General features: G+C 42.0%; 1 protein-coding gene across 1 annotated transcript; it reads right to left on the bottom strand.

The window, feature by feature from the left end:
• Positions 1 to 413: 413 nt before the first annotated feature.
• On the bottom strand, positions 414 to 19,361 carry galnt12 (UDP-N-acetyl-alpha-D-galactosamine:polypeptide N-acetylgalactosaminyltransferase 12). Its single transcript, XM_030064413.1, has 10 exons — positions 18,352 to 19,361; positions 17,618 to 17,787; positions 15,451 to 15,640; positions 13,305 to 13,490; positions 12,953 to 13,070; positions 12,288 to 12,464; positions 9,930 to 10,061; positions 9,203 to 9,316; positions 6,493 to 6,648; positions 414 to 4,743 (listed from the first exon to the last, which is right to left on the bottom strand). Exons 1-10 carry the CDS (start codon positions 18,702 to 18,704, stop codon positions 4,606 to 4,608), a joined length of 1,734 nt encoding a protein of 577 aa, XP_029920273.1. The 5' UTR covers positions 18,705 to 19,361; the 3' UTR covers positions 414 to 4,605.
• Between the last annotated feature and the right edge of the window lie 1,036 nt (positions 19,362 to 20,397).

The raw sequence follows: 20,397 nt of genomic DNA, 5'->3' as shown, positions 1-20,397 counted from the left end.
TTGCCTCCGCAGTTCTCTCCCAGCAGAGGCAGGTGTGCGGTTGACACCACACAAAGGCATGGCCCACACACCCAGGATCCTATGAAATATCAAACAGCGGAGCATCATGAATGAGTAATTGAGAGAGACTGCAGGGCAGCACTGTGACGCCAGGGGGAACAGGGCGACTTGGCGCGAGCGCGACATTTCACCATCTCACCCAACAGCTGGTGTTCAAACCAATCAGATCTGCTTGGAAAGCTCACTCCCCCTTTCTATCTGCCTTTCTATCCCTCATAACTCTCCAAGCCTTTCAATTCATGTCTCCATCTCAGGCAAATGTGGTTGACTGTTTCTCTCAGTGTGGATGCAGATGAGTCACCGTCTAATGGAACAATGTGAATGTGACAAACTGGAAACAGTGTATCATGAGATCAGAAGTCAGCTTTTTTTTTCTTTTATTAGTCTGGCCAATGTTTACATATCTGAAAGATAAAACCAAATGGTGAAATCAAAATACAAAATGTGCAAGTGAAGACAAAAAGACAATTTTCACTTTAGTTTGATGTTGAAATGACAATATGTAAACATGTGCATTGACATCAGATGTAGTCCACTGAATGGACCCAGCATATATATATATTAAAAAAAAAAAGTCTTAATTAAATCCTTCATTTTCTTGATGACAATTTAAGGCCACTATAGTTACTGGCAGCATAAAATCCATCAGACAGTCTTTATTTCCAGCAAATTATCTATGAAACCACTTCCACAACCTGAATAATTGAAACATCTCCGTTGGGATTTGTTAACTATTGCAAACAGAAGATGCCCACACTACTGTAAAGGGCAATACAGCTCTGCATAGTCCATTAAGGGAGGGGCGATGGCAAAACAAGCCACTTAGCAGGTTCAGGTGTTCCATCCAGTTATGCAGCATCTGGATCCCCAGGACATGGCTACCACTTACAACACTGCTCTGCTCGATATAACAATCCTACCTCTACGACCTGCCAGAAAGATATGATCCCCAACCGGCGAATATCAATTTTATTACAGCCGTGTACCATATCAAATTAGCATACAATATAATGCCACAGTAAAAAATGTTTTACTATGTAGGACACGCCTGGAATAACAGATGGCCACAGGGGACAATAAATAACCCTTTTTAATAAGAAGAGGGTAGAATATTTGTACTGCACTCACAAGCATAAGATGCAAACTGATGTGTCCAATATATGCAATGTGAGTACTGAATCAAGAGGTCGATTTTAGATATGAGTTAGAACTTTGAACGGATGACGACCAAAAAAGGGGCTCCTTCTCTGTCTAAAACAAAATCCTCAGTCGTAAATGATAACAGAGAAATTCACTTTACAAGAGTCTTACATGATTGCTACCAACCATCAGTACTTGGAAAACTGCCTCTTTCTGACAAACTGTACCAAAAAAGTTTCCTCTGGGAGACAGCAGTGCTCCATTAAGACAAAAAAACACCTGGCAACCCAACGGGCTTCTTCCCAAGAGCGGTCACCCTACACAACTAGCCCCACTTGGACTTATTACCAAAACATCCCTACAATCCCTTCACAGATGCTGCCTTCCCTTTCCCTATGGAACCAGGTGTAATCTGCCTCCTGCTTCTGTTACGTCCATTCTGCTTATTACCCAAAACTCATACTGCATGTCCCCCGTTGTAAACTTTAACCGTAGGCATTGTCCATTTTGCTTTATGCTTAGAACTTGTTTTGCACTTTTCATCCTACCATTGCACAATCCACTGCACCCTGCAATAATAATCTGGAATGTATATATGTGGAGTGATGTGTATAGAAAAAAAAAAATATGGTGTTATATTCCTACACCAACGTCATCTTTACAAATCCCTGTACAATTATTATACTTGGCAAATAGGGATTCCTGTTCTGTATTGGCCCCCATTGTGGTACTGCCCAAAAATTCCTCCCATTCATTATACTGTAGGTATACATTCTGAATCAATACCAAAAATCAATTTCAACACAATGATTCACTAACGTCAATTTCCAGCAGAGCCCATTAGAGACTTGGGGACCAACAGCTTGTGGAGGTTAATGATAAAAGAGGTCACAAATTGTTCCATTCAGTCTCACAATTCTTTACTCTGCTGTCAAAAACTGTGTCCTTGAAGACTTCAATTCACAAATCAAACAGGAAATCACTTCATGAGCACACGTGTACAGGTGCTCACCTTCCTTTAGTGCATCCAGGAAGGATATGATTGGCTTGGATATGACACGAAGTTACTTCATGCATACAAGTTATCAAATTCCCAACTTCCTTTCTTAGATCCCAGGGGAATATAAACAACCTGGTTGAAAATTCCCAGCACCTATCGAACTGCAATGCCCACCTCAGACACTGTGAGGTGGTGATAAAGAATTGGGAGAGGACCAGAGAATCAATCAGGCCACCATCTGGCATCCCAGCACTCTGGAGGCATCAACAGCTGTCCACCCCACCACTGTGTGTCCCTCAGTCCCACTGCTTTGACTGGGGGGCAGCCACACACAGTGAGCACAGCTCAGCCGAATGGAGGGATCCAGAGCCGGCTGATTCTGACTGGTAAAACAGAGGTAGTGTGTGCAAATTAGCACACAAGGTGGAAACAGGAGTGAAATAAATGCCCACAAAGCTAACACCTCCTTGCCTGTGCACACTCTGTGCAGGGAGGCACAGACAATAGTGTCTCTTCAAGTCAACATATACATACATAAATATGCATACATTCCTAATACATAACATTTTTTCATGATTTAATCCAATGGTTCTCACACTGAGGGCTGGGAGATTTGGGGGAGGGGGGCGGGGTGGTCACAAAATGATTAAGACAGAGGCAAAAGAAAATAATAATACGAAAATTAATGATTATTTTATCATGTTACAATTTTTCTGTTTTCTTGTGAGTAGTTTTAAAACATGATGCATCCTCTGATAACTAAGCACATGAAACAATCCAAACAGGTGGTCATTGTTTAGGTGGGCTGTTTACTACTCTGCATATGCAGCCTGTGACAGGGGGTCGAAGGTAGGAATTGCTTTGTTTCAAGATTATTTTTTGGTTTTTCTGCTTTGATCGTGACAGATTGGAACCCAGGCCACTGCAGTTAGGAATACGTGGTACGTGCTCTATCAGGTGAGCCACCAAAAGGGGTCATGAGCTAAAAAGATTGAGAACCACTGGTTTAATCAGTAACCTGAGGGGGTATCTTGATTTATATTGAGATGGCTTTGCATCAGGTGAGGCACTTTTTACAGGTAAAATAAAGTTCCTATTCATACCTTATAATTTTTTCATTCCATATTGATGCATTTGTACTAATCTGTATAAAGTCAATAGAAAATCAAATCAAAATATCCAACACAACAACACAGCTATGAATAGATCCAGTAATTTAGCCTGTTCAAAACAAACAAAAAAAAAACAAACACATAATTTAAAACAAACATCATTGACACCGCGTGAAGTAAACCCATTATATATGGCTATGATTTAGTCTTGTGACGCTGCATATTGCTGAAAGGGCACCATATGGAAGCAAGAAGCAAATGACAGCACATGGAAAAATAGAAAAACTACAAAACTACTAGCTTTTTCTTCAGTTTGCATTGCAAAATAGCAAAAATAGCAGAGCAGAATAAAATAAGAATGGAGTTTCTCCTGTTTTCAGTAGTTTAGTGATTAAGTGTAAGAGGTACTAGGTACTTGCATAATGCCTATGATCTAAGGCTTTTACTAAGCCATGAGTATGTTAGAGTATCCAGCACTCAAAACGTCCTGAAAAGGTTCTTATTAAAATACCTGAAGGACTGTCCCACTTTCATTTGACAAACAGAGATCACAGTGGAGGAAAAGAGCCTGCAGAGAGGAGCATTGGCCCCCTCTACAGGAGAAGACTGAAACACTACAAAATGCCAGGAATGATGCAGAGGCTGTGAACATCATTGTAATGGCAGCCAATGCCAGCCACCATCTCGTAAATGGTTCTGGGTCTGCTGACAGAGGTAATAAGAGAGTAAGTATTGGTTTCAGTCTGATGTGTAATTGTGTGTGCATGCATTTGAGTGTGACAGCGATACATATAAACTGTGTCTATTCAAGCACGTGAGCTATATAAGTTCACCCTTACCCAAAGGTTGCAGCAGTATGTGGAGTGTGTACAGCCTGTCCAATGAAAAACCACAAAACTGCCAGCATGCACAATTGCACACGTCATCACTACGTCTTAAATTAGTCTTGAATGGAAAAAAAACTCAAATCACATCATGTTTATTCCAGTTGGCTCCCATCTCCCAAGTTGTTTGCAACAGCACAGCATCCCATGAGCAATAAAAAAAATCCCCAAAACAATTTTATTATTCAGTTCTTGTTAACGTGATTTCCAATAGGTCCACTATATCCAGCCGGCACAGAAACGTGCAAAGGTTAAAGCTGAGGAAGCAACACAGAAGCCTCTTCCTTTGAGTTCCTTTCAGGGCAAGGCAAACAAATATCAAAAAACATTGAAATTCAATGCAACCGTGTCTGTTTTCAGCTGCAGGGTCCTGAATAAAACAAAACCAATATATTATTGGTGGATCCCGCTATGTTCTCTCCTCAAAGAACCACTTTTGGAAGAGGCTGTCAGAGCAGGGTCGGAGGGCCGGGGCTGGCGTCCCGTTGTCCGTCTGGTCTACCGCTTCAACACACATCTGGCTCATCACATGGTGCAGGGTCCCATCCTGAAAACAGCAAGGTGAGTGGGTGTGTTTGCGTTTACTTGGTAAGGATCAGTATGTTAAATATTCCCTTTCACGTAACACATTCTACCATGTAACGTAATTACTATACAGAAATGGTAAAATAATAAAATACTAAAACACAAAATTATAAAATAATAGTAAATGCTGTAAAATAAAGAAACAGACAGCTTTCACTATTTTATAATCTGATGCCAACAAGTTGCCTTCATCATCCATCATTTTAATAATGTAAGAATCGCATCGCCTGACCATTTGTCTCAAAACTAGAAAAAAAGAGATTAAATGTGGCTATAATCATATAAACCTCAGTTTAACTGTGTTGTTTGAAAAAGCAGTCATTAATATTGCCATGTTAAGAAGTATCTTTGTATAACATAGAATAGCTTCCCACATTATTGTGACTACTTTTTACATTGTGATTTACAGCTTAGGAGACGGAGAAGAATTCTCTCTAAGTGCAAAATTAACGCTGTTCCATTTTTACCTACATCCTGACATTTCTCATTTGCAAGTGACTGCTGAGGTGAGTGCAGGCCTGTAGACTTGTATGTTTTTTGACACTTTGATAACAGCCTACAGCGGGTGCAGAGTTCCAGCCTTTAAAATCCCCTATCCAGGCCTTCTGTAGCTCCTCCATCTAAATAAGCCCAGAAGTGAGTGGAAGAATCAATACCAACCCATCAATCGAGAGCGAAACCATGGCAGACCTTGATGGATTTGCTCACTGCCACTGATGCAGCTGGGGCGGCCGGCAGTATTGTTGATGCACGAGTTTTATCATGGAGGGACAGCGGGGTGTAAAGGGCCAGTATCACAAAGCACCCAATCCTCATGTTTGAATATAGATATTCTGCCCTGACTGCTCTCCATCTCTCCACTCACTTCCACCTCTCTCTTTAATTACCCTCCTCTCCATCTGTGCTTGCTGCACCTTTCTCTCCCTTCCTCCCTCTATTGTCCCTTTTGCCCCTCCTCTGCTCCTTCTTCCCTTGTTACATCCATTTTCTCTTTCTTGGCTCCATTTACATTTAGATAGCATGCCTTTGCTGCTGACATTAGTGCAGTGTGACTACACTGAACACATGCCAAACAACTCCCAGCAATGAGCAGTAAATAGCCAGCTAGCTGGTGCTCTGATTTATGGTTAGCTACAGATATGCTGGCTTTTGACACCGGCACAGTAGCTATGCAGTGGGGTAGAGGTGACTTTGACAGTGGCATCAGGAGAACGAGAGGGGAAAAGCAGAGGCTTTTGCAGCTATTAAAAGGGGGACTGGAGGAGCAAGGCAAAGTGGAGGGACGTAGGAGATTGGATGGGTACAATATGGGATCTGTTTTAAGGACAACAGGGGATGCTGAAGGAAAGAGTATGTTTGAGAATTGTGTTCTGAGTGCACTCTGAGGCCCCAGGGTGTTCAGGGGAGAAAGTATAAATTATGAAGAGTAGTGAACAAAAAGTCAGAGAGAATTCAGATTAATTTCTCATGTCAGATTCTCATGTCCACGGGGTTTCTCTGGCTTCTCTTTCAAAACATCCCTTCCTGTGAATCCAAGGAGCAACTCAAACAACTCATCCTTCATTTTTACTGCCATGCTGTTGCTCCCTGCTTCATCAATCCTATCACCTCTCTTTCATCCTACCTGCTTCTGCCTCTTTGGTTATATCTGGATAGGGCAGATTCACTGAAAACACAAGCATGCACGCACAAACACACACAGAAGACTTACCTGGCGGAGGAGAAATTTCTGGTCCACTGGTAGGTGTTGCCCTCGTTTTCTACACAGCTGAAGGGTCAGGTAGGTAGAAATGTTGTCGCCCACAATGCATCCTGCAGGCTCCCTCGTGTTGTAGCGGATCTCACCGTCCGTGGAGTACTCAAAGAACTGTGGGAAGAAATGCAAAGCTGGGCTTCCATCCAAATATTCTTTATGCAAACCGCTTTAACTACCATTAGAAAGTCTGAGTGGAAACTGCCAGTTTTGATTTATTTCCCCTAAATATTGCATTAAACTTTTAACGCTAACTTGAGGCAGACAAGTTTTTTGTCGATAAAGACATTTCATGATAAATAGCAATGGAAGCGCTTCTGTCAAATAAATAATGATCTAACCTGGGGTCCATTTTTTTTTTTGGTGTTCTCTGATGTAGAAGCTCATTTGTTCTCCATAAAGCTGATGCAAACAACTGCATTTCAACACCTCACTTATAATAACTGCATGGAAACTAATTATCAGGGAAATCCATACATGCATAGAGCACAAGGGTATATATAAACAAATGAGTATGAGTGTGTATTTTTGTGTTTGCAGCATGCAGTGCACTCCCACATGGCAGCCAAACCCAAGCACTGCAGGACCCATTTTCAGTGCACACAACATCAGTGAGCCCACGGAGGGCTGCTGAAATAACAACGGTAAATTTCACACAGCTTTCCTGCCCGACTGTCAACTGCAGAGGATAATGGCATTGGGAAATACACTCTTCCCTCTTTGAATCAAAGTGCAAACACTGAACACTGCTTTTACATGTATCACTTTTCTACCTGAAATATGTGAGTCAGTCCACCTTTGCAGTTTTTCCTACACTACAACAACAAAACTGCTATCACTTTGGTATTTCCAGTCTCAGCAGCCTAAAAATTATTCTGAATTTTGAGCCATCAACCAAACGGTACACCTAAAATTGTAAGTGCCATAACCAGTCAACATTTCAGTCTGAGCTGTGACATCTGTGCAAGACCCATGTTCATCTCCCTGTGTGCCGGTGTCCAGTAGTGCATGGGTCACGGCCAATTGACAGCGCTGGGCCAGAGGGGCTTTCTGCTGGATGTTGTTGAGACTATAGGGTGAGTCAGGGTAGGGATTTATGACAATGATTAATGCCACCTTATCGAAATGAAAAACAAGGACTAAGCTTGTAGTGCGTATCTGAGGTTTATACAAGATGGTTGAGGGAGGAAGGGAAGGAAGGAGGGTGCAAGAAAAGTGACCAAAAAAACTAAAGCAAAGACAGTGAGATCTGGAGCGGAGAGATGTGAAGAAAAGAAGTAACAAGAGAAGAGATGGGGACAGCAGCAGGGTAATAGAAGGAGGAGGGGAAAAAGAGACAAGAATGAGGCTAGTGCATACAGCCCTTTTCTCTGAGTGCAGCAGATCAGAGAGTGTTTGTATCTTAACACAGCAGCATGGAAATATAGAGACTTCTCACAGCTGGAGGCCTTCAACGTGATCTGTCTACAGCTATCGCACTATTTCCACTTCAAATCAACAAATATGTTGGCACAGCCCCGGCAATAGAAGACAGAGGCATGACTGAAACAAGAATTAAACTGCAATTCAAAATCAATCACTAAATTAATTAAACCTCAATCAAACTAAGCTAAATGTTATAATGGAAAACTTGCCCATGTTTCATCCATTTTCAAATGAGCAATGACTGGCAGAGTGTATGTAGCTGTGTTTACTCCACAAATGTTTTTTGGCAGGTCTGTTATGTGGAATGAGCTTAACACTTATTTCAATGCCAGTTAGAGTAAGATATAAGGCCAGAAAACCACACCAAGCCTCAGCATTCTTAAGGTGAAGTTAAGACTTTTATTGTTATATTTAACTGTACTTATAGCAGTCTAAAATGCTGTTTGGTTAATCTTTCAGCCCGTTCACTAAAATTCACATTCCATTGCAGCCATTTGTTTCTGTATGGTATGAAAATCAACCTGCAGAGACTTGAAACTTGCGAGACAGGTAATCCATCACTGTGAACATCCCACTCGGGTCTAATTTTGTCAAAGCTACAGTATAGTTGTGTAGTAATTTAGTTTAATGACCGTATTGATTTAAAAGTCTACAGTCTTTGGCTGCTTACACATGCTGGTGGGAAGCTCTAACATCTGGACGCTGACAGTTGGCTGGCAAACAGGACTGCTTTCACATGCAGTTTGGTAAGAAAAATCCAGAAGACAAATATTAAGTAAACACAGACATTGTGAAAAGGATGGGGGATCTAAGTTGTTGCTTTTCAAAATGTTAGGATAGTTTGGCAAACTATCCAGTGGGAAATTTTGTCTTTTTCTATATCTGATAGCACATGCATGCACAATTTCTGGCAAACTCAGAAATGCTTTACCTGCGGAGACACCTACATAACACAATGTGACGGAGCATTTTAAGCTGGGGGTATCACCTGAATGTTTTAAATCAACACTATAAGCAATTATTCAAAAATCTAAAAATGTGTGCTTCAGAAAATGGTAAAGGATGTGTGCAGGGTTGTAAACCTGCTAAAATGTGGAAAAACACTGGTATGATCCCTTAAGGCCCTATGGTTGCATAATATTTTAAGACGTTTTCCAGGACCTGCAGGGAAATTCTTTTAGGCACTGTTAAGGAGGCGCAGGCCAGCTCTTCAATAGCAGTGAAAAAGACTTGTGTCCAGTACCTGGTTCTGTCCCATGCCGTGACACGGGTAGAGGATGACCCTTTGGCCCACCACCACATGCTCATCTGTGGGGTTGTAGTCAAAACAGTAGTTGACTTTGCCTCGGTTCTTCAGCTATAACAAACAAACAAACCATAATTATCACCATTACAGCAATAGCACTCTCTCCTCAAGCACCAATCATAACCAAAAGCTTACAGTATACCTGGATTGGGAATTTAAAGCCCATGATACACAGACAGTGCTCTGGGACAAATTCATGGGTGAAATTTGCTAACAATGAGTCACAATACAAAGTGACAAACCTGACAGTTTGGAATGGATGAACTGGCATAGACTGCTGCTGTTCTGTCATTTTAGTCTCTGTTTTTCTACTGAAAAACTAATAATTTAATGAAGTTTCCTTCTTAAATGTTTCATGGGCTCATGTCTGCCTAATAGCAAAAATGTCCAAAAAATAATCTCTGATTTTTTTTTAAAAAAAAATAATTAATTAATTGATATGTTTATTTCACAGTGAAGACAGGGAGAAAAGAGACCATGGTCAAGAAGATGGCTATTAAGATGAAAAAGGCGAGGATGCTGTCACCAACTGTTCAGTCTGACACTGTTGTTTGAAGTCTTTGTGGTAGAGGGGGGAGGGAGACGGTGTGTGGGGGGCATTCTGATTGATCATACTATTTTCTACTTTCATAATGAAGATCTGACTAATCATCGTTCTCCTCACCATTCCAAACATGCCCGGCCGATCCTCTGGGACGTGGATATCAGGGTAGACATTTTCCAGATACCACTTGAAGCTCTTACAGCCCAGCTTCTCTCTAAGCTTCCTCCGCTCCGTCACATCTCCAAAGGCCTCCTGAAACCAAAGTGAACAAATTTTAGTGTCCTCTTATTATTTTAGCTTGACCTTACATACACCTCATTATCATAAAAATTCAACACAATATCAGGATTAAAACAACTGCAGCTATGCAGACATTATACACCTGCTATAAATCGTACCTTTCAGTCAAAAAACGGTAAAACCTGTAAAATCTTGTGTGCATAAACCCTTGCTGCAGACAGTGTCAAAAGACTTTCACAGCATCTCTCTGTGCTGAAATGGTATACAATAGCACCATCTGTAGTCCTTCCACAGCCTTACACAAGCATGCTACACTCATAAGTGATACTGCTGCAGACTTGGCAGGCTTCTCCTCACTCTTACCAGGGTTCCACCTCAATTGTAAACACTCCTTCATTCACACAGACTGCCAAACGGCAGCCCACTCCTACATCCTGCTCAAACAAGCGCAAAAGGATCCAAACGTGTGTAATTTACTTGTGCCAATGTTTGTCACAACCAGTGGTCGGTTGCTTGCCACAACCAACCAAGTGGAGGAAGGGTTTAGCGGCACTGCAGGATGATAGATGGTGGTGGAGCACATGAGCACAAATCTAATTGGCCTTTCATCAATTCATTTTGTTAAGAGAAAAAATCCCAAAGGAGGCAGCCAATTGCTTTTGGAAGAGGGCAGCAAGGGCCAGTGAGGCCACTATATAAGGCCAATAAGGGGCAAATTAGGGACCAGTGAATTTCCTACAAAAAGTCAATATAATGACAGTGGGAGAACCACAGTCTAGTATATTGATCAGCAGGGGCCACTGAAAAACTATTAGTGCTTCCAGAGTGAAATGAGATACCCAGAAGAGGGCAGAGGTGCAAATAGAGGAAGCTTTGAGTACCAAGGAAACCAGAAGTACCAGGACAACAGAGGAAGAAAGCTTCTTCATGGGTCCAGATTTGTTGTCTTAACCCGGTCTTAGGGCTTTGACACTAAGTAAAGCTGAAAGATTTAGATCTGGTAAGATAATGTGGGAGCTACAACAGACTACCTGAATGACAGGAAAGTGAAAAGGTCAGCATTAGCAGTCGATATACAGCATGTATTAAAGTAACTCAAGTATATACATTGAAAAAAGCTTGACTTGATGCTGAACCAGGCCAGGAAAAAGGTGGAGGTGTAGTTTAGCTGAAGCAAAACAAAAAAATCAATTTTCCCAGAGAAACATACCAATGCTTGACTGAATGCATATCAAATGAAGTCAATAGATCCTACAGGGTCAGTGCCCCTTCTGTGTGTGTGTAGCCAATGTCTGTAAATTGAAACTTATCTTACACAGTCTGCTGTGTGAGTATCTGCGTTGCCAAGGTATTCATTGACAACACTAAGGGGAGAGATTTGACACAACAACACACAAATAACTGAATAAAATATTTCAAAATATTGTGTGTGTGTGTGTGTGTGTGTGTGTGTGTGTGTGTGTGTGTGTGTGTATGCACATGACTGCCTGCCTGCCTGCTGATTTGTCTAAGAAGAGGAAGACAACCAGGGCTTCTTTTGAGCTGGTGGTGGATTGCGTTTGTCCTGGCACTGCTGGCTTGGCAAGGCTACCTCCTCTCAGGATGATGAGCGCCACCTGATCTGTGTTTAGAGAGAGCTTATCCTCTTAACTACACTGTCACACACTGGCACAGCCCCTCCCACACATACACTCAGGCACATACACACAAAGGCAAAGTACCCTGTGAGCTGGCACTCTCACCATGTCAAGGACAGGTGGGTGACATCCCTTGGTACTGGGTGACATGGAAAGGTGGTAATCACATACCACAACGCCTGACACCCCTGTCACCTTGGGTGTCTGCCGCTCATGTATCCCAAGTGTCACTCAATCAGGTGAGTGTTTACACAGCAGCAGGGGGCATAGTGTGTGTGAAGTTTGAGTGTGAGAGAGAAAGAGAGAAGGGAAGCGTGTGCAATGTTGTGTGAGTGTTTGTACAGGTTTTTAGAGATATACTCAATCTGCTTAGTAGTGAAAGCATGTGATTAATCAATCAATCAAGCCTAATTTTATGGAGTGCAGCTGCACTCAAAATACACTGCCACAATCCTCCGAGCAGCAAACAAATCATTCAGTGATGTGTTGAAATAAGCACCATTGAAAGAGTTGGGATGATTGCTCAGCAAAAGCTTTTGTATGTCTTTAATCCAAATGTTTATCATGTACACACACACACACACCCTCCGTGGTGACTCACCAGGCGTGCGTGGGGGTTACGATGGTAGTACATCTCTTTGTATTCATCCATCCAGACCTCAGCAGCCCGCACACTGTTGGCCAGGGCCTTGCTCCTCGAGTATGGCGCCTTTTTGGGGAACACATGACCCACATGGGAGCATGGGTGGATCTCAAGGCTGCCCCCACACTGCCAGATCTAAATGATATCAACAACACCGCCACAAGGATTTGGTTAGCCCTTCAGCAATGATTCAGTTAGGCAACACAATGCACAGCCTTGTTGTACAGGGATTTGTAAACAGAAAACCTGTTTTGTTGTTTGAGGTTAATATTGTCAGTTCCTTCCCTTGAGGAAGTTGTGGTCATTGGAGAAAGGGGATGTACAAATTCTTCACTGCAATTAAAGTATTAAGCTTTTTGGCCTGTTTTCACTAACTGTTGGTTGTAATTCTTTCAGTGTGATTTTGAGAGGGACTGCAGAGGTTCCTCTGGTTTAATTCTTGCTAAATCAAACCAGATCTGACTGCTTTTTTAGTTCTGTGTACTGGACTGCAGACTGTCGCAAAAGGCTAAGTGTATTTCATATCGGTAGTCAGTCTTAACAGTAGTAAGTTTCACAGCTCAAGGACAAAACATCAGGGAGGTGCTTGGACAAACACAACATGGTGACAAACAATCTCTCACCCTGAAGGAAAACTCCAGATTTTCGCCACCCCACACTTCCATCCCTGTGTCGTATGTTCCCAGGTAATGAAAGTAATTCTTGCTCACTGCAAAAAGACCCCCTGCCATAGTAGGAGACCTGAGGGGGAAAAAAAGAGCTAATGAACCAATTTTCCGGTATCTTATTAATTAAGAGTTAGCTGTATTAAACAGGTTAAGATTTAATCATCTGAACATGAGCCAGCAGGCTACCACTACAGTTTTATGACAATTGACAGTGGTGAAATATTAATGTATGAAGTTTCTCAGCATCCTCTTGTGATTTTAATTTTTATCCTCAATTTTTTACAAAGTTCATACAGAACAAACACACCTTATGACATCGATGGGTGAGCGACGGCGTTTCTGCTCATATTCTGGGACAGTGTGCCAGGTGAAGACCAACCGCCAATCAAATCCCCCAATCTGAGGTTCTCCAGAGTTGCCTAAGTACTGGAAGGTGTTCCAGTCAATGACATCGATGACAGGACACACCACAGCTGATGGCTCCTCTTTGATCCTGCATGCACAGAGGAAAGAGTTGGGGGTATTTGTCAACATGGGGAAAGGTGTTGCTACCAAGCCATCAGATGGTTTATTCACCTCATGTCCATCCCAACAATATTTTGCCTTTTAAAATGTTCTAAAGCGAGTCAAAGTCTGGCATATGGCAGATGGGTCAGCTATCCCTGAAGCTCATAGACATGTGGTGTCTTTCTCAATTATTATGTTTACAGGCACACAAAAAAGTTATTTTGGATAACCAGTTAAGGCAGGAAATCTGATTACTCAAAAACCCGTTTTACATGTTTGCGAGAATAACCAGGATTCCCCCACCCTCATGCTCCCTAAACTGTAACCACTGATGACTGTTATAGTCTGCATGGAGCCAGAGTGGAGTGCACCGGATAGCTGGCCTCTTGTTTGTGGGACTTCCCTAAGCTTTGCCCTTCCACTCTGGATTGAAGCAGGAAGTGGCAGATGTGTTTTTTTGTTTCGTTATATTTTCATCAAATGTAACACACTAAAATCGTTACGCATTCTTCAATGCCCATGTGAAAGAGACGGTTAAGTTTCCTCTCACAAGTGTTGTACAATGTGTGTTTATCATGTCGGTTTCCCTATTCGCGTAAAAAGCCATTCAGAAGTCCGAGTAAGGGTTTACATGGCCCAGTAATCGGGCCTCTCCAGCAGAAATCTATCTCAGTTAACCGGGTTTCTGTTAATCCTTTAACCCGATTATGGAAACCTGGTTTCTCATTTACAAGGCTCTTTAGAAATCAGATGACTGCCCGACTAGGGGGAATAACCCGATTACTAAAGTGCATTTAAACGTACTGCATGACACCTCAGCAGGGCAGAAAGACAGTCTCTCCAAGCACCGGCACACCCTGCTGTATAATGTTCGGTTGGCAGTGGGGATCTAACCCTCAGCATTACGAGACAAGGGCTAAATTTCATTCAGCTCCTTACACCACTCAGCCATGCTACTGCAATAAAGTATAGATAGATAGATAGATAGATAGATAGATAGATTTTTATTGTCATTGCACAATCATATACGTATAATAATGCAACGAAATTAGGGCTCAGTCCTTTCGGTGCAGGGGAGAATAGAAAGCATCGTGCATCTTGCTAGTTGAATAGCCAAGTCCAGTAATAGATGGCTGCAGCCATGTCTCTGATATCAGAAAAAATGCAACAGTCACGGATTTATTTAATTTTTTAATGTATGTGTTTTCATCATTTGCTGCCAAGAGGATTTCCCCGTAGACAATAATAAAGATCTGACTTGGCTAGAACTGTGGCTCTCAACCTTTTTGGCTCAGGCCCCCATAAAACAAAGCGATGCCTACTCACAACCCCGTCGCAGGCTGCATGTGCAGGGTGGTCACCAGTCACCTAAAGAATGACCATTTTGTCAGGTTGTTTCATTTGCTTAATTGTCAAGAGGCCTAACATTTTAAAACTACTCAGTATTCCAAAAGAACACAAAAAGAATAACATCTGAAAAAATTAACAGGATTATTTTGCAAAATATGTCTTCTATTTCCTCTATGTCCTAATAATCTTGCAACCCCACAAAATTATCTCACAAAACCCTGGAGGTTCCTGACCCCCAGGTTGAGAACCACTGGGCTAGAGGCTGTAATTTATTTAGCCTGCCCAGTGTTTTGGAGAAGAGGGAGCAGGGTTCTGATTATTCAGAATGACTTTCAGTCTCTGAGAGGACGGGAAATGGTTTAATTGTGTAAGTTAATTTGTGGCAGGAATGTTTCAGTGAAGGAAATCTTAAGACTTAGGCTAAATTCTCCAAAACTGACCCAAGTGGGCTAGCACAGCTCTACTAAGGTAAATCCACAGGCACACATGCAAATGTTTGAATAAGCTCTTTGGCAATTATTTTGGATATATGCACCAGGAATCCAAAGAGTACAAAACAAGAAGAAAAAAGCCCCCATGTAACTGATGTGACTCACCTGTAGAGCAGCGGCTCCAGCCAGCCCTCATGACACTCGCAGTGACAGTCCAGGAAGGTGAGCACATCGCCTGTGGCGTAGCGGGCCCCCAGCAAACGGGCCCGAACCAGGCCCTCCCTCTTGGTGGCTCGGATCAGACGCACTTTCCTCAAATTGGAAATGTATTTTTCCAATGGCTCCTTTAGATGAGCTACAAGGAAACAAACAAGGAATCAAGTTAGATAATTCAGGGATTGCTTTTGAAAGTGGGTTACTTGTTTTGTATGTGTGTAGCATGTGTGTGCATACCCTTGTGTGCTTGTGAGTGGAAAAGTGCTTTTGTAGGTGTATGTGAATGCCAAGTTTGTGTTGTGGGCAGATTTTTAAAAATTGCATTGCAATAATTAGTAATGATAGACAGAAAAGAAAAAATTCTTCCTACAATCTGAGTTACTCCATCTCAGACTTATAAAGAGTTAAGAGAAAACGGTTTCAGGGAAACAGTTCTGAGGTCAGAGCCTTCATCAGGTGTCTTGTCCTTATATGTAACAAAACAGCACGTAGGATGATCCATGAAGTGAACTTTGGAGAGGTGCCTCATTACCAGCATCAACTTTGGTTTAGGGGCAGGTCAATCCTACCAGATGTTGCAATACTGCAGAAATTTTTAAATTGGCTTGACATAGCCAAGTAAGATGTGCAACCTCGGCTTGAGAAACATTTAATGTTGTCTCTTCTATCATAAGCACACTACATTGGGAGTTTTGGGGAGAAAATTGATATATGTTTGTGTTAGTGTGCTACTGTCTGGTTAGAACTGGAGTGTGTTACAAAGTCATTGTTCCTTACCAAAAAAAAAAAAAAAACACGAAACAAAAGATGTAGCCTTTTTTACTGACCTGAAAAATGACCCTATAATATCACCTCTCTAATAACAGCCACTAAGTCTAGGAGAAACTTTTCCACCTTAATGAGGAAAGACTTTCCCAAGAAACACAATGGAACAGCAGAGATGCTGGCAACATCAACATGGCAACATCTACTACCTTTTTTGTAAGATTTTTAAGACCTTTTAAAAATTTTTGGGCATTCCTGCTTTATTAGACAGTCAGAGTGGAGAGAAGGGAGGGGATGACATGCAGCAAAGGGTCTAGACCGGATTTGAACTCAGGCCACTGCGGCTTAGCCTCAGTGATATGTGGAACTCACTCAACACAGTGAGCCACCGGGCCCTGATCCAAGGCCACTTTATCCCATAGGAAACAATAAAGTAAGGTTATGAAGAAGTCTGTAGATATGGGAGATCGGCTTTGCTACTTTCCTTTTGAATATAGTTAGTGAGTCAGTATTTTTCTAGAAGTTTTTAGACACTCTAGGCCTATCAGCCATGATGTTAGAACATGTCTCTTTAAAGACTAAATGTGTGTGCAAGGAAATGTTTTGTCATTTTGTCTGAGACTGATAAACAGCGACACTTAATTATGTGCCCCATCAGAATTTCCATGTCAAAATAACCACTGCTCAATACCCTAATGTGTTTGTCTCCTATTCAGTCCAAGGAAGAAGAAAAGAAAAGCATTTAATGACTCCAAACTGCGGTTATGTACTTGAAGAATAACAATCATGTCCTTGACCAGAATTCATTTTTTAATAGTGTGCAGTTCACTACAAGAATGCCACAGGCAAGTGTCTTTGCTTGTCTCACAAAAGCCTCCTAGAAAAAAATGAGATGCTGACAAAAATATATGAAACTTTGTATTTGGTACCAAGTCGTACTGAATAAATTCTATGACTGGTCCTCCAATCTACCAATCATGCAAATGATTGAAACGGTTATTTTGAAAGGTTTCCTGCATAACAGCAGACACAGAGAAGAATAAATGCTCCTCACATGTCACATGTAAATTAGTTTTACTGTCTACAGCTGACTGCATTGAAAGTCTCCCTTTGTCTAGCGTGCCTGTGTGCACTGTGTGTCTACCTACTTTTCTGTCTTTTTGTTTGACTTACATGTCAGGTTATCCTCCTCCTCTTCCTGTCTCACTGTCGGTCTATGTCTTTGTCTTCCCTGACGGTCACCCTGTCAGCTCGCTTGCCCAGAGCCCCTCTGTGTGCCTGTCCATCAACGTGTCTTTCCATCTCCCTCGTCCTGACCTTCCTCCCTGCGTCAGCCCTCTATCTCCCATACCTCTCTCGCTGTAGTCGTCCACCAGCAGCACCTCTTTCAGCAGGATGTCAGGGGAGGTCTCCAGCACGCTGTGCACTGTCCTCAGCAGGGTGGACCAGGCTTCGTTGTAGAAGGCGATGACCACCGAGGTCGATGGCAGGGAACGGTAGTCATACTTCAGCTCTCTGCAACTGCAACGGAAAGGGTGGAGAGGGTTACTGGGTTTTGTTGTTGACAGTACGGGCCGGGCATGTTGGACTCAAACCTAAACCATACCACACCAGTCATGGTAACACACTGACTTTGGGCGGTTTATGCTTGCACACTTCCCTTGGTATTTTAGCAAGGTTATGCTATCTGATTATTAACTCCGAGAGAACTGAGTAAACATTATTTCATAACCTCAAGGAGTAAATACAATTGGATCAGGTTCAGCTATAACAAGAGCACCACTTTACAAGGAGACACGGGGAAAATATGGTGATTCATAGAGCAAAAATCCTTCTCTGTCAGCTTATAAATGATCTTAGTAGACAGCCTATGCCACTTTCATTTTCCTTCAAGGATTAGTGTGTCTGTGGCAGTCAATATAGGTTTCTAATGACCTAATCACACTTGAAGGTATTTTCATCCCCTATAATACCACTCAAACAGTCAAATAGGGACTTTTAGCTTTTTTGTTATATTAGTAGCCTTTTAAAATACACCATATTATATGATTATTGTGGTTCCTTGCTGTACTGGCCCATACTTACAGTGGGTTCCATCTCTCTGGCAGCCTGCGATGTAGTGACACTTTATCGCTAACATATATGTTTATCTGGTGCTTTTTGATGCTTTCCTCCTCTTTTCTCTTCTCCTCCCCGTCCAGGTTCAGCCTGACAGCTTTCCCCATTTCTCCCAGGGCATTTAAATCCAACGGAGGCTTCTCGTACACGGGCTTCCTCTGCTGCTCATAGTCCGCATCTTCCTCTCCAGGGGCCTGTCGTCGATTTGTCGCGCCTATGTACCCGGAATTGTTCCTGAAGAAAATTAAATATCCCACAAAAGACGCTCCGAAGAGGCAGAGGAGCAACTTGGGTCGACTCCTTCTCCCGCAAAGTGCCATCGTGTCGTTTCCTTATTCTAAGTGAAAAGTTATGTTTTCATGCCCAGAGGAGCGCCACTGCAATGACACCTTGAGAAATCACCATTTCAGTTTGATCAGTCCCCGCACAATGCGCTTTGGTCATTAGAGGCGTTTGTGGCATTTTCCCGGCAGCAGTGAATGTGAGCAGACCAGTTAAGTTTCCCTTTTCACTCGATGGAAGAAACGTCCGAGCAACACGGCAGCAACTTGGTGGCCAGCACGTCAAAGCGGTTTTATTGATGCAAGTCGGGCTGTCTGGGACACTCCTCCTTCTCCTCGGCTTTCCTCGGCAGCGTGGTTGAGAGAAGTGTGAAAAGGATTTGCCAGCTCGGATTAACTTAGTTAACCCCTGGGATTATGGGATTCAGTTGGTGACAAAAAAAAAATCCAGGTCAAATCAAACAGCCTCACCAAGCGCTTCGTTTTTTTAGTTTGCAGCGAGAAGTTTCCGACACATTAAAATTTGAAGTAGAACATGTAAAATTGTGTCTTTTAATCTTCTCGACACATGACAGCGTGATGTATCCGACTGTTGCTTCTACGAGACAGCCACTGTTAACTCTTCACTGGCTGCCATTAATAGGAGCCACCAGGAAATAAGCTAAAGTTAGCCTCCCGCTAGTTGAACTTGGGCTAAAGTTCGAGCAAACGTAAAGTCATCAGAATTAGCAGTTGAGTATCCGGTGTGGCATTTTCGAAGTAAAAGTCCACATAAATTGCCACATTGTCTCAAGGTGAGAATGTCAAGTCAAGAGTCAAGAGAGCTTTATTGTCATTTCCACATACCGTACATAGAAACGAAATAAAATACTCGGGGTTTAGTAGCAGCTGGATAGGTAAAAGGACTAAGAGGTTAAAAGAGACTGCAAAATGTATATGGAAAATAAATAAAGGAAAAAAAAAACAAATAAAAATGACATGCCATAAAAGTGACAGTTCTAATAAATGTAATAAATAAATAAATAATAAATAATAATAATATAATAAAAAAATAGCAATAAATAATAATAACAAGAAATAATTATATAAAAAAATATATAAAAAATAAATAATAAATGTGTCATGTGATAGGACACTGGCAATATCTTATTTATTTATTTATTTATTTTTTTTGGGGGGGGGGGGGGGGGGGGGGGGGGGGGGGGGGGGTGGGGGGGTTATAATCTAATTATATATGTCGTGGAAATTCAATAAAGGATGAGACTCAGTTGTCTTCTGTGGTCACTTATTAGAGCTCAGTAAGTCTCCATGGAGAGGAGCAGCGTCCACATGTACATGTTGATTCAATGTGTGGAGACTGGCTCGCCAAGGTTAGTGAGCAAGGCAGTTTTATTGTTATACATGGTGAAACAGAGCTGGCTACTGTATTTTGTGTTTTTGCACAGCATCTGGCACACAGAGCAGAGTGCAGTTTCCCTGCAGCTCCACAGTTTGTTAGAAGAGGTAACGTTCCACAAAAACGTATTTCTAAGTATGTAGTTTCTAATAATAATAATAACAATAGGGCTTCGCGCTGTTCCAGCGCTCGGGCCCTAATAATCATCATCATCATTATATGGCCTGTTACTTCAATATTAACTTGAAAGTTTTCCTTTCATAAAGAGGTCGGGTAACTCACCATATGCTTTAGCTTATAATTTTTACTGTGTCTACTCTATCACTCTAATTTCCG

The sequence above is a fragment of the Myripristis murdjan genome, chromosome 11 (genome assembly GCF_902150065.1).
Source record: "Myripristis murdjan chromosome 11, fMyrMur1.1, whole genome shotgun sequence".
NCBI lineage: Eukaryota > Metazoa > Chordata > Actinopteri > Holocentriformes > Holocentridae > Myripristis > Myripristis murdjan.
The sequence above is the reverse complement of the archived record's forward strand: the minus strand, read 5'-3'. Positions and strand labels throughout refer to the sequence as shown.

Excerpts from the sequence above, each read along its gene's own strand:
- galnt12 (XM_030064413.1), bottom strand. The coding sequence starts at position 18,704 with ATGGCACTTTGCGGGAGAAGGAGTCGACCCAAGTTGCTCCTCTGCCTC. Across the intron at positions 12,465-12,952 it reads ATCTGGAGTTTTCCTTCAGG|ATCTGGCAGTGTGGGGGCAG; the intron begins GTGAGAGATTGT and ends GATATCATTTAG. Across the intron at positions 4,744-6,492 it reads AGAAATTTCTCCTCCGCCAG|GATGGGACCCTGCACCATGT; the intron begins GTAAGTCTTCTG and ends TGCTGTTTTCAG.